This window comes from Cheilinus undulatus, linkage group 5 (genome assembly GCF_018320785.1).
Source record: "Cheilinus undulatus linkage group 5, ASM1832078v1, whole genome shotgun sequence".
Taxonomy (NCBI): domain Eukaryota; kingdom Metazoa; phylum Chordata; class Actinopteri; order Labriformes; family Labridae; genus Cheilinus; species Cheilinus undulatus.
Window position 1 is genome coordinate 22,508,081 of NC_054869.1, and position 16,548 is coordinate 22,524,628.

The 16,548-nt window shown below is 38.2% G+C and overlaps 2 protein-coding genes across 3 annotated transcripts; both read right to left on the bottom strand.

The window, feature by feature from the left end:
• Window positions 1-1,972: 1,972 nt before the first annotated feature.
• cldn26 (claudin 26) lies at window positions 1,973-2,629 on the bottom strand. The gene has a single exon (XM_041788640.1). It carries the CDS (start codon window positions 2,627-2,629, stop codon window positions 1,973-1,975), a length of 657 nt encoding a protein of 218 aa, XP_041644574.1.
• Window positions 2,630-4,545: 1,916 nt separating this feature from the next.
• lztr1 (leucine-zipper-like transcription regulator 1) lies at window positions 4,546-15,665 on the bottom strand. Of its 2 annotated transcripts, none has more exons than XM_041788372.1 (19): window positions 15,055-15,665; window positions 14,906-14,968; window positions 14,768-14,824; window positions 14,595-14,674; window positions 14,394-14,502; window positions 12,430-12,513; window positions 12,289-12,346; window positions 12,048-12,187; window positions 10,445-10,646; window positions 10,161-10,271; window positions 9,931-10,023; window positions 9,737-9,832; window positions 8,310-8,499; window positions 8,043-8,212; window positions 7,600-7,883; window positions 7,054-7,203; window positions 6,037-6,142; window positions 5,814-5,894; window positions 4,546-5,405 (listed from the first exon to the last, which is right to left on the bottom strand). In XM_041788372.1, the coding sequence occupies exons 1-19, from the start codon at window positions 15,204-15,206 to the stop codon at window positions 5,289-5,291; spliced, it is 2,343 nt and encodes a 780-aa protein (XP_041644306.1). In that variant the 5' UTR covers window positions 15,207-15,665; the 3' UTR covers window positions 4,546-5,288. The 2 variants fall into 2 exon arrangements, with proteins under 2 accessions (XP_041644306.1, XP_041644305.1); XM_041788371.1 differs by having other exon boundaries at window positions 8,310-8,502.
• Window positions 15,666-16,548: the final 883 nt, after the last annotated feature.

The following is a 16,548-nucleotide window of genomic DNA, read 5'->3' on the forward strand; positions in this document are numbered from 1 at the left end:
CTTAAGATCTTTTCTGACTTTTAGAGAACTTTTCATTTTTTTTAATGAAATCTGGTGTTTGTGAAGTTATTTTTTTCAAACATTCAAATTCAGTTCATGTTTATCCAAACTTCACTCATTTTTAAATTATTAGAATATAAAGACTTGTATTGCAAATGCACAGTATTGGATTTTTGACAATATTTGATATGCCAGTATTTAGAAAGACATTTTAGCTGATGCCTTTATGGATACTGATAAATGTAGCTCAGACTCGATTACTGATATTCAATAAAGTTTATTAATCAATATGTGCTTTGCTTAGGTTACACTGCAAAGTGTGTCTTCCCCTCTGGCTTTATTTTAAACAGCAAGATCTGATTGGCTAGATGTCACATGATGTGCACTAGTCAGTCAATGCTTAAGCCTTGGTGGGGTGCAGGTGGCCTTAATTCTCAGACCCCATCTATGCAGGCAGCCCAGGTTCAAATCCAGCCTGTGGCTACTTTCCTCCCACTCTCCCATCCCTGTTACCGATTCTATCCTCTGTCCTTCTCGATAAATAAAGATGTTAAAATCTCAAAAAATGTGTCTTTAGAAACCAACACTTAAGCCTGGGTACCACTGACACACTGAGCATATATCATCACTTCCTGTTTTCCTGCTTCTACTGTGTTGCTGATAGAGCTAGGTCTCATAGTTCATATTCCATTTTTCTATCATGCTGTTTTTATTTAGCCAAATTAAGTACATTTTGTATGTCAAGCTTAATGTGTGTCCATTTCAAATATTCGTTATTGGTCTTGTGAACTACTAACAATCGGTATTGGCCCCCGAAAGACCATTATCACTTGAACGCTAGTTCCGGTCTAAAACTTTAGTCTTAAAACACTCTTTGAAGTCCCTGTAAAGTGAAATCCAAACTTTGTGTCTTAAAGCCTAGATATGTTGGAATAAGATTACTGTAAACATGTGAAAACACTGAGATCTACTGAGATCTATGTGAGACTGTTTTTTTTAACCATTAACAAGTTGTTCACCTCTTTCCTAGCTTGGTTTTATTTGAGCAGGACACTAATATGAGCCAGTATCACCAGTCTTGATGGGGAAATACCCGGTCCCCAAACTTCACAATGATATAAAGTCATCAGCCACAGTGGCCTATGGGTCATTAAAATCATCATAATAGAGATTTGTGCCAGAAAACATTAAATTTAATCTCAAACTTCTGGCCTGCTCTGGCACAGAGCCAGGTAGCTGCTCTCTGATCAGAAACAATTTTAACATTTGAAAGGATTTTAATATTTCATTAGTGAGTATGGCTTCAGCTCATTCAACTGACACACCCACACCATCCTAGAGCAGATTTTCCTGCCACTTTTCTCAGGATTTTTATGAGAAAACTTCCATGTTACATGTCTAGTGATGAACAGACACCATCAATTTATACAGACTGGTAAGTCTTATGAGATTGTTAATATGAGAACTACTGCAGCTGCTTAGTGTAAAAATTGTTAAAAATACTATAAAATTTAAACTAAGAAATACACACAAAAACAAATCTGTAGCTTTAAAGGCTATTTGAATTTTTTATCTGGTTATTATACAGATTTAAACTGATACAGATGTCTCTTCATGACCTGCAAAAGCAAACACAACCACCAGTGACAAGTTTGATCATTTCTACATTAATATTTTTAATGTCTGAAACCACTGCTGCTGGGTAGGTGCCACTTATGCTACTAAAATTTACATTTACAGCAGAACTTCTCAGTGATACATTCGATATGAAAAGGCAGGAGATATTTGTAAGAAATCAACAAACATTACAATGTTAAAAAGAGAAAATAGGTTGTGTTTTCTCTGCAAGGGTATCAAAAAATAAACTGTCAGAGGAGCTTTAATGTTGTGTGGGTGACACAAATGTTTACTTAATTGTTATTCATTTACAAACTGACAAGCCTCCTCGTAAGATTACAAGACAATAAGGGGTTTATAACAGCTCAGTCTTCAGGTAGTGCTTGGTCCTGTGCCTCACCTGTGGGCTGTTTGGCACACTGGGTGGCCTTTCATCAAAGTCCCCCATGCACACAGAGACAAAAAACAGAGTCCCTCCGATGACCATAGCCAAACCTCCAAACCATCCCGAGAACATGGCCTCTCCGTGCTCCCAGCGAGGCATCACATCGGGATAACCTTGGTCCCAGAACTCTACCACTGTTGTGTAGGCCACAATAGAGACAGGAGCCAAAGTCGCAAGCCCCGACACCCAGGACAGCACCCCACCCAGGATGAGGAGCTGTCTCTTCAGGCCAGGCTGCCCTACACATATCTCTACCCCCTCCAGTCCAATAAAAGCAGCCAGCAGAGCCAGTAATCCAGTGCCGACAGACACCAACATGAGCACCCTGGAAATCTGCAGGTCCATTGGGAGTCCCATAATGCTGTCATAGGCCTTACACTGAATCCCAACCTCCTCCGTGTAGAGACACATATGCCACAGTCCAGAAAACCAGTTTTCCACCTCATTCAGGTCGGAGTTCATCGTCTTCCAGAAAGGGAGAAAAGTAGTGAACAGACAAGTGACGAAACCTCCAAAAGTTACGAAGAACGCCGTCCTTTGCATCATTTTTGTTGTTAGGAAAGCCATCTTCTGCCTCCACGCTGAGACTTCTGCCCACGTCTGTAGGTCTGTGTCACAGGTGTGGTGAATCAAAAAGGCTCTGTAGCCCGACCCACCTGCTGAGGCAGCAGCGCCGACCCAGACAGCCCACAAAGTCAGCCTCCTTAATAAAATGCACCTGATAAGTGGGGAGATAATGTGAGGCTGAGGAATGACAACAGACTTGCTGTTGTGTTTCAGCGCTCTATATCATAGCAGGGAACAATGACCTCTGTTTTTAGATGAAACCAGATACATCCAGAGGGAACCTGGACTGTGTGTGCACAAGGGCACTTAAATGAATGAAACATGAGGAAAATGGACATGTGTGGTACACAAGAACAAGAGGAACTGAAAAATTCCATGTTTAAGTTCCCAACCTGTTTAAACATGGATGTTGCATGAGATCATCCTTTTGTTATTTTGGATTAACTGTTTCACCGGTTTTGTTGATGAGGCTTTGTCGTTATTTTAGTTAAGACATTTGCACCAAATGGAAAAAGAACCCTTTGATTTGCAAAGTGTCTCAAGTATCTGCACCATGAATAGCACTTTGTGTTCGGTGCAATGGTTCTTACAACTGAGTCCAAAAGCATCCAACACTTTGTGTGTCCCTCTGAGGTTCTTTATCTCACAGTACAAGTGGAAGCTAACAGGATATTCAAACTAGTGCCTCAGCATTTGGGTCAACTTTTATCTCCCATAATCCCGCACCAAGTTTACTTTTAGACAAGCAAGTTTATTTATAGGGCCTTGAATCCTTTTATTTATTTTTTTAGTCTTCAAAATAAGATCACAAAAAAACAACCATTGCCAATTTAATGATACAAATTTAGTTTTTTTTCATATTTTTAGTGTGGCTTTTAAAAAGTTTAAATTTTTAATCACAACCCTTCTCACAGTATTTTAAAACTCCACTATTTTACATTTGAAACCATTTTGGTGTCATTTTGGATTTTTCTTCAGTCTAAACTAAAGGTAAGTAATTTAATTACTGTTTAGATACAGGCCTGATGACTCTCAGATGACTTTTGACTTGTCCACTTAGCTGCCTGTGAGGTTTTTCTAAAGTGAAATGAGACATTAAGGATCAGTGGTGGACTTGTCTTACATCACTGTGACTGCAGAAATGCTGCAGTGGCTTAACCAAAGTGTGTTGGAAGGGATAATAAAGCATATGATTTGATTGCGATTAAAAAAAATGAGTGCACTAATTGTGGGCCTTTATTAATCATGATGAACTTGTTTAATCTCGACAGGCCTAATTTGTACTTTTCAGTCTACGCTTTAGAGCGCAAAGGAATTTTATCATTAAAAAACATTGTTACAATCAACAGGTCAATTTGTAACATGTCCTGAACACCCAGCACAAGCTTGAAGTGTTTACGGTCTCAAACCAAGAAGTATTGTGAGAGCTTATCACCCACAAATCTGTGGAAACTGAAACCACCCAAAGGACCGAGTTAATTTAATGAAAGGTCATGGAATGACCTTCAGCTTTCTTTACATAGTGCATATGTTACAAAGGCCTCACTTCATGGAGAGAATCTGTGTAAGATGTTGACATTTGCGACTGCACTCAAAAAAAAAAAAATCTTTTCAATACATTTCTATTGTTGAACTTTAAAGTTATTATTTTAGACAAAATTTATTTTAAAGTCACTTATTAAACTTTAGTTTGATCACAGTTTGACAACTGGAGAAGATGAGAGTTTAAAAAGTAATGTAAATGTCATGTTTTACAGTCAGATACCTGCTTCAGAACCATGTTAAAATCAAAATCTTAAACCTTTTCCAATTTGAGGCACCTTTGACTGTAGTTAATCCAGAGCAGACAGCTCTGAGCACATCAGGAGTTTTAAGCAAAGAGCATAGAGACACACGGAAAGACTCCGTACAAGACAGACTTTGTATGATAGATTTATTAAGGCTTTAAATAATTGAAACCCATGTGGGTTTATAGTCAAAAACAGCATACCGATGTCACTAAATACACTGAACAGAAAGCTCACCTGTTAATAATAGGGATTAGTATCACAAAGATAGATGTGCGTCCATAATTACAATAAACAAAAAAACTTTAAGACAGACATACATTCAAATACTTTCAGATGATTTTTACTCCTTTCAATTTTAATTCCAGCTTGTTTAATGTGTCAGAGCTTTGAATAAGTGATGACTACGGATTTTATTAAAACCTATTTTATAGTTCACTGAGATTACAAATCTTTGCAGATAAATTAACAGAACAGCTGAGGCTAAAACCATAGCATGAATATAGTGCCAGGGGTATGGATTATTATAGTCTGCTGCCTATTTATAAAAAAAAAGATGGAGGTGGCTATACTGATCAAATTAAAACAGGCATTATCTTCCAAATAAATAAATGTAAACTGAACAGATAAAGTAGTTTAAAAAAACCCTTTTAACAATCAAAACTGAGCTTGAAACTGCTTTCTACACTTATTTCAGCCATCATTGACTCTTTTATACTGCATGTATAAAAAGCAGCTATCAGGGGTGGGGATATACAACACAGAGAAGTATTGTGTTGTAAAGGAGGGAATGAGTGAGAGTAAGGAGGAGGAGTAAAGTCTTATGGCTTCTGTGAGAGGAGAGCAAAGAAGAGGCTGGCTTTGTTGTCATCCTAAATGTCCGAGCCCATCTCTGCACACTGTTTGTCTGATATGTGTGAAGCTAGAGACTCAATGATGTCCAACAGCAGCAGCTGGCTGAGAGATCGCAGGTTGGGGAGCTTGGATACCTTTGGGAGGGGAGGAGAGCAAAAAAAGAAAAAAAATGAGCGATAAATGAAGACAGTCGAACAGAGTAAAATGAGGAATAAATTCATCACTCATGCATGAAAAACTGAGGAGAAACAAAAAGAAGCTGAACAGAAACGCTGACAAAGGGTGAGAATTGAGGTCTTAGCTGTTCCTTTAAACAACAAACAATAATCAGAGCGGCACTTTGACCCTCATCTCTACATGATGAAGTGCTTGTTCAGCCGGCCGGCTTGTAAACACTCTCCTCTTTACTTAGAAGATGGAGGATGATCCACTAGGAGGGCAAAGGATGTCAGTGTCCCGCAAAGCAGACCGGCCTACAGGGTTAGCTCAGCTGCAGCGAGTGGGCAGCAAACTCCCAGAGCTCCGGATACAAGGCCACCCACCTTGATGAACTGGTGCACAATTATGTGCAGGCAGTGCTTCTTCATGTCCAGAGCCTGAGTCTTATCAGCTGCCTCCAGAATCTGAAGCACAGAAACATTAACAAAATAAGAGGAGAGCAATGAGATGATTCACTCTGGCTGGGAAAAAAAAACTTCTTCAAGTACAGGATGGAATCATTAAATTAGATCATCGCTTCCCCTTAGTAGGAAAAGACATGAATACCTGCAAGACATTCTCCACAGTGACATTCATCTCCAGATTCTGCTTACAGTAAGCCTGTAGACGGTTGTTTGAGAAGCCGTAGTAATACGGAGCAGCAAACAGATAGCTGTATGTCATGAGTCAAGGAGGGAAAAACATTTCTGTGTTGAAGCTTTTCATACAACAACATACAATGTGGTGTGTACTGTTTTGTCAGTTTTATGTACACAGGAACTTAACATTGACACAGCTACAAACAGATCTAATGCTAATAAAATGATTAAACTCTATGTCATGTTTTTTACTTAGCATCTTTAAATAAGAGATTCAATAAAGGCTCACTGCAGTTTTACAATGCAGATGCATAAAAGGATTTCTATTAGAGATGCACAACTCAACTGATTGTAATATCGAATCATGATGTTTCATTTATCATTTGTTATTGTTATCCACTGATTTATCATTGTATTTCAAATTTCTACATCATGTCATACCCATATTTAACATCAGATTTCTCATGATTTAAAAATAGGACTCTTAAGTGTGCATCCCATAGTGTATACCTGAACATGACTTTTTAATCTACTGTTGAAGCCCCAACTTCTGGTTTTGTTAGTTAGTGACAAGAACTGATGGTAGAAATTGAAGATGTTTGGGGCACAGATGGTCTTGCAGTTAAGTTGTGCCACGTGTACGCAGGTAGCACGGGTTCAAGTCTGGCCTGTGGCTCCTTTCCCGCATGTCTCTCCCCCACACTCTCATCCCTGTTTCAGTCTCTATCCACGGTTTTCCTCTCTGAATAAAGGCATAAAAAATCTAAATATATATATCTTGAAAAAAAGAAAAGAAATGGAAGAAAATTTCTAACTATGGGAGAAAAAACAGAGTCCACAGCTTTCATTTAGAAAGCATGTCACTATCTCCCATACAGTAGGTTTTCTTTTGTTAATAATTTCCTCAATAAGTGAAAAGACAAATCATTTATCAGGTTTACTTCTGATGAATACATATAAAGCAGCCAGACTTTGACAAGGATACAGAGAATCTTCTGGAGGCATGTTGACATCGCCGTAGTAGATATAGCGCAGCATGGACTCAAAGGCCTGCTTACTTGGAACCATTTCACCAATGGAGATATTAACCTGACCGTCTTCTGGCATAAAGGAGCGAAACATCGCTTCAAAGTAACTGAGGAGGAATAAAGAATACAGATTTTAGAAAGTCTTAGATGTACCACTCAGCTGAAATGGACCATGATTTCTCAAAGTGAAATCATTCATTCACACTCCTTATATATTTACATGTTCTGAGATGATACAAAATGAAATTTTTGATTATTGATTGTTCACTTCTAAATTATTTTCTCTTTTTCTTTTAATACTGATCTATTAAAGCATAAATGAGAAATTAAAGTTGAAGCATTTACTTATAAATATAACATTTTTAATACTGGCTTGCAAAAATGTAAATGACTTTTGAACCTAAAAAGTAGTATTAAACTACTTCTATGTTAACTTAAGACCTGAGTCTGAGAGTTTCTCTACTGTTAATGCAGACACATCCTTATCCCAGCGCTGTTTCTACCTGGATCTGGCCGCCAGGATTGCCTTGTGAGCAGGTCGTGGGTGTCCGTCTAAGAGTAGGATGATGTCACAGAACTCTAGACCTCCTCCTTCCAGGTAAGCCTTCATGTCCTGGACCAGAGAGGTGCCGATGTCCACAGGCTGGTCTGAGTACAGTCTGGGAGGGGGCTGCTGCTTTCGTCTCACTATCTCTACTATCAGCGGGGTGGACAGATGTTCAAACTCCTTTGTCATGATCACCTGGTTGAAATGTGACTCCTTCACCACAAAGTTAAGGCAATGTTCCTGCAGGAAGAAATGTTTGTTAAAGTAAATGGCATAATTGTATAGCTGCTTGTTTACTCACCTATTTAAGTAGAACATAAATTGTACTGAACTTTAACCACAAGGGGGCAGTAAAAGTATTTCATAAGTTATTGATCTTGAACATTTATCCAGATGTACCTTGAGTTGGTCCAGTTGTAGCTTGTTGGCATTTTCACAAACACTAAGGACATTCTGCAGGTCGACAGACGCCTCAATGTACTGCACACACAGCTGCTCCAGGCGGGACAGCTTAAAACTAAGAGCCAGTTTATAAACATCCATGATAAGAAGAACATCCTGCACATGACCTACAGAGAAAATCAACAAAAAGACAACTGATCAGCTTCTTAAATCTCTCTTTGGTTCTAAAAATTACTACCCAAAGACGAATAAACATGGCTGTACCTCTGCGTGGGTACTGGATCTTGTCTGTGTAGAGAAACTGCATCAAAACTTCAAAAGGCTGGGCCTCCGCTTCCCTAATGGCTACCTCAAGCAGCGGCTGAGTGCGAGTGCCTGATCTGTGGCCTGCTGGGATATCCCTCTGGCCACCAGCTGCCCCATCATCACTTTCTTCGCTGCTCTCCTGTTTTGTCTTCTGTACACAAAGACAGAGGATTAAGTAACACTTCTACATGCTTTACTTTAAGATTCCCGCTGATGTTTCTCTACAGCAGTGACCTCAAAATGTTACAGATGTTGTACACATAAGCTACTTTCACACTGCCTCTCTTTTCCGTGTCTGTTACGCCTTCGTTCCGCAACGCCATTCCGTATGAAAGCGACCATTCCGCAATGGGGGGTTGATCTCGCCCCACCTCTGAGAGGTAGTATCAGAGTCGTAACAGACCTTCACGCAACGAGTGTGAAAGGACGTCACGGCATTCCGCAACTGCCAGTGTGCGTTGCTGTTTCCATAAACGGGAGATTTAAAAACCAGCGCAGTTTAATCGAGCGGCATTTCATCGGAGAAAACAGGATAAAACAAAGAATAATGTGGATTGATTGGAGAGACTGCGAGGTTAGAGAGCTGATCACACTCTGTACAGGAGAGGAGAGAGCAGACATATCTTTGCTCACAGCAGCATCTGAAAAGTTCCATGATGTGTTCAAGTGAGCTCGGTACTCTGAAGTTTCAGACCTCCAACGTAAATACGTGCTCTGTGACACTGCCTAAAGACCTCCAACTCAGAAACATGGAGGAAAAAAAGTCTATTGGATCTAATCAATCAAAATCAATGTTCATGTTATTTTTCCTGTATTTCATTTAGAAAATACAAAGTTTTGACCCAAGAAATCCAGAGTTTCCAGTTTCATTGAAAGCAGCAGCTCGGGCAGTGGCTGCCACCTGATTACGAGACACCAGGGTGTGTGTGTAAGCTCGGGCGTGCGCAGCTCTGTTACACCTTTGTGTGAATTGCTCATTGCGGAACAGAGACGGGCATTCCTTTTCGCCTTTATTGTGGAATCTCTGTATAAAAACGGCTATAGTATAGTATGTATTAGGGTTGTCAGTTCTGGTGTTAATATACAAAAAATGTTGAGTGCAAAGTTTTATGGCACTTTGCAGTGAACATTAATGTAATTAGGGGCATGCATAAGGATGGAGATGACAAAACAACAAACAGTCAGGTAAAATCCTTTCATTAACTTGCATCAGGATGAAACTAGGAGGCACAGGTGTATACTTGCATAACTACAACATCTAGTTTTTTATTAACTTAAGCTGTTAATGTTTCATCTCCATAAAATAAATAATAAATATCTTCAGACAGCTCTGGCAGACTTTCATGTCTAGAGGATATGAAGTGTACTTGCAGTGTGGCTCTGACCTGTCGCTGCCTATCCCAAGCCTGCAAGATTTTCTTCCTTAGCCACTGACACCTTGCAGTCACGATGGCGATATGCCCCAAGACTCTCTCCTCCCTCTGTTCACAAAACAACAAGAGCACGAGAGGTGGATAAATCATCGTAGCTGGGTAAACTGGAAGTCATCTTTTCATCTCTATCACCTGTGAGAACCCACCTCTCCCAGGATAAACTCCACATCACAGAACTGACGGTTCTCCCACAGTTTCCCATAGTCCTCATGAAGAGTACACTTTGGATAGCAAGAGAACTGAAAGAAGAAAATCACGATTTCAACACAGTTCAGTTCATTAGAACTCTTCAAATAAATCTGACAACTCAAATTTAGACAGGAAAGGTTTCTTGCCTCAGTTTTCTCTGCAAACAGTGGATTTATTTGATAATCACCTGGAATCTGTACATCTCCCCACTGCGCACATTGTTGTCCACAGTCCCTCCAAAGATGTACATGGCATCTTGAATCACAGCAGCAGCATGGAAGAGTCTACCACTGGGCATCTGAAGAGGCAGTGAGAGTGAAATTCAGCCATACTTTAAAGAGTAAAGCAATGGTTTAAGTCATTGCTTAAGACTTTATAGTTGAGAAATGAACTGCAGTTGATAAAAGAGGGCTGAGTTCAGTAGGGTTTGTTGGTATGTATCATAAATATTTCAAAAGATCATGTTTTCACCTCGCTGTCCATGCTAGGGTGGATCACCTCCCAAGTCTGAGAGTCCACATCATAGCAGTGAAGCTCATTGGGCAGAGTGTTATCAGCAGCACCTCCAAATACGTACAGATGACGGTCAAAGGCGACCATGGTGTGGCCGTAGCGTCTTTGAGGAGGTGGAGGGGAGCCGCGCAGTAAGTGCTCAGTAGGGATACGTGTCCACCTGGAAGATGGAGTAATAATTAGTCCCTTATAAAACAGCATGAGTCACTGATGTAACAGTGTGTCTTCACAGCATGAGAGTGCCAGACATCGCTTCATATTGTGCAGCATCCCACATTCACTTCTCACACCACATGATTAAATATTTAATTGTCTTGCCTGTGCATTTAATTTTTTCCTTATAAAAATATGACATGTAGCATATTATTTTTGATGGTGGAGAAACAAAAGTGAGGAATAGCTTTGTCTCCATCAACACAAGTCAGAGCACAAAAGTCATGCAAATCAATGATATATTATGAATGCACTACTCTGCCCTTTGGGGAAAAAAAACGTGCAAATCAATTAAATGGTCCTTTAAGACACTCTTAGGACTCTGTAAATCTTTCTTACTCCTTGTTTTTCGTCTATGTCAACGTATGCAACAGAGAGGAAAATAGAAACTGGATGATGGGGTGAAAATGTTGTGCTGTGTTGCCCTGCATCACTCGCAGGCTGTTAGGACATTGTAAAAAGCTGATTTCATCACTGATGCTCACTTGTGTCAAAGTTAACAGATAGATGACAGATAGCTAGAAACTTTATTGATCCCGAAGGAAATTCAGCTATTACACATATAACGAGGGCATTAAAAAAAAAAACAATAGAAATCTAATAAAACAGCTCTGTGATCCAGAATGTGCATAAAGTAGGGCAAGGTATAAAGGGGAAAGACATATAAAAATAAAAATACAAAAGTTATAGAAGTGTAAATTCTAAAAGAAAATGTAAAATAACAGAAGAATCAAGACGCTTAGAGGTGAACAGTGTGAAAAGTTACAGAACCTGTCTTAAATAAAGAGATAAATATACGATCACAGTATGAATAGAATTTTGAAATAAATTACAAGCACTGTAAGGTAAATAAATTAGAAATGTTAGGAGTACCATATAAGAAGTTAAAAGTAACTGAGAACAACACAGCCTAGATGAATACAGAATCTAAATAATACATAGAATATTGCATTTAAATGAATATTTGAAAAAAAAAAAAAAAATATATATATATATATATATATATATATATATATATATATATAGTGTTGATGAAAAACTTGTGCAAAGCGGGTTCCCTAAAAGGTGCATGGTGCAATTGCCAAGCTATTGAAATGATATAGGATACATTTTAAGTCATAGGGGTCTATACTATGCTTTAGTGCTTGCCAGAATGTGCTTTTTTACTTATTAAGTAATACTGTGAATATGTCCAATTACATATAGCATTGATAAAAATGTAGAAAACTTTCATAATAGCATAAGACTATAGTGCGGTCCACCAGTACTGCATTGTTCTATTTGCATCTATTCATCTGTTCGCACATGTGTGAAAAAGGCCTCAGAGACAAGCAAAGAATGCACTTACATGTGGCCCTTAAACTCAAACTGAAAGAGGTTGTTGGTGATCTTGGCTCCACTCTGACCAGAAAACACAAACATCTTGTCTCTGCAAACAGCTACAGGGAAGTTACAGCAGGATGGAGGAATCTCACCACTCTGGTCAATCTGTTTGAAGTACAGAGACAAAGATGTTAACACTTTCAGTATACTTCTATGTTCCATAAAATATGTTCTTCTTGTGACATATGTTAATATTTTGTACTGGCCTCCTCCCAACATGCATGATCTCTATCCTGCAGACTGATGGTCCACATGTCATTCAACCTGCATACAGAGAAAATGAGTCGACATCAAGCTCAAAAAGCTATTTGCAATCGTGACAAAAAGGGGGATTTAGTCACACAAACCTGGCATTCCCATCATAACCTGCAAATATCCACAGTTTATCATTATAGACTGTGGCCCCGTGTGCAGACCGAGCCACCGGCAAGCTGAAACAGAGACAAAGCATAGCATTGATGGATTTGAAAATGTTACCAGAGAAATTCTGTTTTTTAACAGGTTCAAACCAAAACTATCCAAACACCTTTAACAGAATGCATTTATTAAAAATGTTATGCATAAACATTATGCACCCTCTTGCATACTCAAATAGATGTGTTTTCTATGTATTACCAGTTTAAAAACAAGGGGTTAATTCACAGGTGTCAAATTCAAGGCCTGGGGCCAAACCCGGCCCATGGTACGCAGTTGTATCTGGCCTGCAAGATCATACAATCTTTCTATTATAACTGGCCCACCAGTATGAGGCCTGCAGATTTCCTCCAGTAAGCATGTAAACTTAACCTTGATGATTTAAAATATCCTTGTTAAATTATAAAAATCTGAAAAAGTAAAGAGTAAAAGAAGTTAGATAAAAACTCAGGAAAGTGAGAAAAGAAATTTATGTTGTCATTTCATATTTTCAATTTGTGCATCACACAATTCTGACTTAAACTTATGATTTTTACTTTTTTTCATGTTTTGACCTTCAAGATTCACAATTCAAATATTTAAGTCATATTTTTACCTTTTAAACTTGTGATTGTGTCTTTCTATCTCATTTATTTGCCTTTTAAAACACTGTTTTGCCTTTAAATTTTGTGTTTTGACCTTTAGAACAAATACGTTTGAGTTTTTACCTCGGTCTTTAAGCCTTTAAACTTATCATTTTTACTTTTTTCATCTCAGAATGATTTATTATCAGTGTTAGTCATATTTTTTTCCTATTTTACTAATGGTGAAAATGACGTTGACAGTTTATGTTTAAATATTGACCTTGTTAGGCTCTTAGGTAAGGCCTAAATTCAGATTCCGTGATTGACTTTCAAAATCCTGGCCTAATAGTCCAGCCCTCAGGACTTCTCATCAGAGCAAATCTGGCCCCAGAGACTCAATATGAGTTTGACATACCCTGGGTTAATTGATTATCAGCCTGGCTGATTGTCAGGGCCAATAATCTGTATCAGTGATTTATTTAACAATAGTCGATACTGAAGCTACTATTAGCCCCACAGTGAGTTGTGTTTTCCCTTCTAGCTACTTTCACTCTCCACAGCCTCACAACACTATCTTTCTGGCTGGGCATCACAAGAGTAATAGCACTTTAACACTGAAGCTTGGGTGCCACGAGCACATTGGTGAATTGCATCGTTTCTTTTTTTCCGCTGCTACTACCGTTGCTCTGAGCCATTTCTAGTGTTGACAGCAAGAGTGATCCCTTCTGTTATTTGATTGCTGTACATGCAGACATATGCAAGAAATCGTTAAAGCTCATTATTTAGCTGTTCTGCTAAATTGTTTTCTTTGTAACAACGGCTTAATTTATCTTAGCAATTAGCTTTTCTTGCCCTGGCCTCTTTTTCTACCTCTCCTGCCCTCTTATACCTGTTGCTAAATGTTTAGCTAATCCTAATCCTCCTTTACTGAAAATGGCACATGTATTAAATATAGTTTATTTCTAGCTTTTGGAGGCAAGGGTTGCTCATTAATCTGTGGTGATTGGAAATTAATTTACCTGTGTTTTTTTTTTTTCAGATGGCATGTTTAGATTCTATTGCATATTGTAAATTTAACATCTGAATTACTGACAGCTCATTTTTACTGTAAATGAATTTCAGTTCTAAATATTAGTTATCAGTCTCATGAACTTCTAATAATTGGTATCGGCCCTAAAAATCCAATATTGGTCAGCCCACAAACATGCCTCTCTTAAAAAGCTTTACTTAAGTCATAGACTTGTTTTGAAACATTTGATAGGCCACTCAAATCAATCCTAGAAACACAACTCTTAAAAAAAAATTCTATATTTATTTATTTATTTATTTATTACCTCCCCTCCACCTTCCATTCAGTCCACTGCCCAGTTGCAAACTTGTACTCAAAAAGATCATTTTTGTTTTTCAGGTTTGAGTTTGAGTAGATGTCTCCAGTGTAGCCACCTGGAGGAATATAAAGTACAAAATATTAACATCAGTTCAAATTTCTTGCATGAAATATGTGATAAATAAAAATATAAGTTCAACAAGCTTACCAAAAACAAACATGCTGCTGCCATAGACAACAGCTGAATGGTGATATCTGGGAGCAGGTGGAGTTCCAGTGGTGAAGGCCCTGTAGTAAATATCATACACAGAAAATCAATCATGCTGCACATAGTGCATTTTTTTTTATTGGATCGATTATGGTGCATTTCTGCAGTCTTACCGACACCATGAGCAGTCCTTCACATCGAAGCGTAGCAGGTCATTCAACATGTTTTTCCTAGAAGGTGACATGTATTATAAATGGATCTGAGGAAGTCTTGACATTATGAATGAGGCATACCTGTCCAGTGCTACTCACCCATTGTCTCCCCCAAACACATAAATGGCATCCCTGTATGCCACAACAGTGTGCTTGCTGCGCCTGAACAAACCAGATGAAGTTCACAGTGACTAAAAGATAACAGATAAACTCTGATTAGGCTGCATTAGCTGTCTGCACCATCTTACCTTGCACCAACAAACTCGTCACACGGAGGGAGTCTTCTCCAACGATGAACAGTCTCAAAGGGTCCAAAATTGAGCGTTAAATATTCCACGCTGTCGGAGCAGCTGTGGTCAAAATCAACACTTGGGGCAACTTTGGTTGATTTACAGGACATTGTTGCTGCTGAATCACTCCTCAGGGCCACTCATCCACAGGGACGTACACCGTTGACGCCATCGTTTATCCAAGTTCTCCAACACAGGAGCTAACTGAGTGTTTCCAATCCACTGCCTGGTTGGCGGTCTTTTCCTTGTATTTCCTGTATAAAAGTAAAATCCGATTTATTTTTACTTTAGAAGATTAGGTCTTCTGACAAACAGTTAGCTCATAGCGATGCTAAACGATCACTAGCATCATAGCTAGCAGCTTCGTGCCACAGCACTACTGCAAACAAATAACAGTAAACATATAGGCGAATTATTCTGAAAGCAAAGTAACGTTACAGCGTTATATTATTATCATCCGTTTAGTGAGTAACTTTAAAGAGAAAACTAAATAGCTTGTCGCAACGCTCTCTCAAACTAACGTTGAATAAGAAAAACAAGAGCGCTGTCAGTGAGGAGCAGTCTGCCAACCACGCCCCCAACTTACTGTTACTTCCTGTAACGTAATGACGTCACTAAATAACGAAAAATGAAGTAAATAAATGAATAAGAAATATTTGATATAAAATGATTTTAGTATGTTATATTTTGTATTATATTTTTGTACAATACTTCGAGCCTTAAATGTCATCGTTATAAAATCTGATGTTTTTGATAACATGTAAATAAAAACTTGTACATAAAAATGTTAAAAATAAGAATAAACATAAAATGCACTGTTTAACAATGAATTTCAAAGGATTGCAGATCTAGTTCAAATTTTAGCATGCCATGGTCAATCTTAATTATTTTTAATTTATTTCCTACGAGGAAATTGTGGCTAAGGAAAATTCTGAGTGACCATTTATTGGAAAACTACCAGCCACAGTGGCTGATGAGCAAAAAGTACACCATCATTATTTTCGTGTTTGTTTTAATTTCTGAACTACAGGTATATCTATTATGCACACTTTATTGGTTTTATGTGAATAACTATATTAATAACTTTTTTCCCCATAAGGTTTATATTCATGAAAAGGCATATTCTCCTTTAACCTGTCATGCTTAATCTTGGACTTAGATATAAACATGCTGCCATATGCCATTCTGACATTTTTCATCTATTTATGATTATTTGCTATATATGTATTTTATTGCTGTAACTTATCTTGCGGTCCTTCACTGCCCTCTGCTTGCTGAAATGCAGTTTTGACATATAATTATTGAATGATGTTATAATATGGCTAGGGTGAGCTGCAAATTAATTTTCCCTCTTAGGAAAGAAAATTCTAATTTGATAAATTTTATAAATCATTTCTTCTTTACAGAGTTTAACACTTGTGATTACATTTTTTGATAAAATGACAACATATG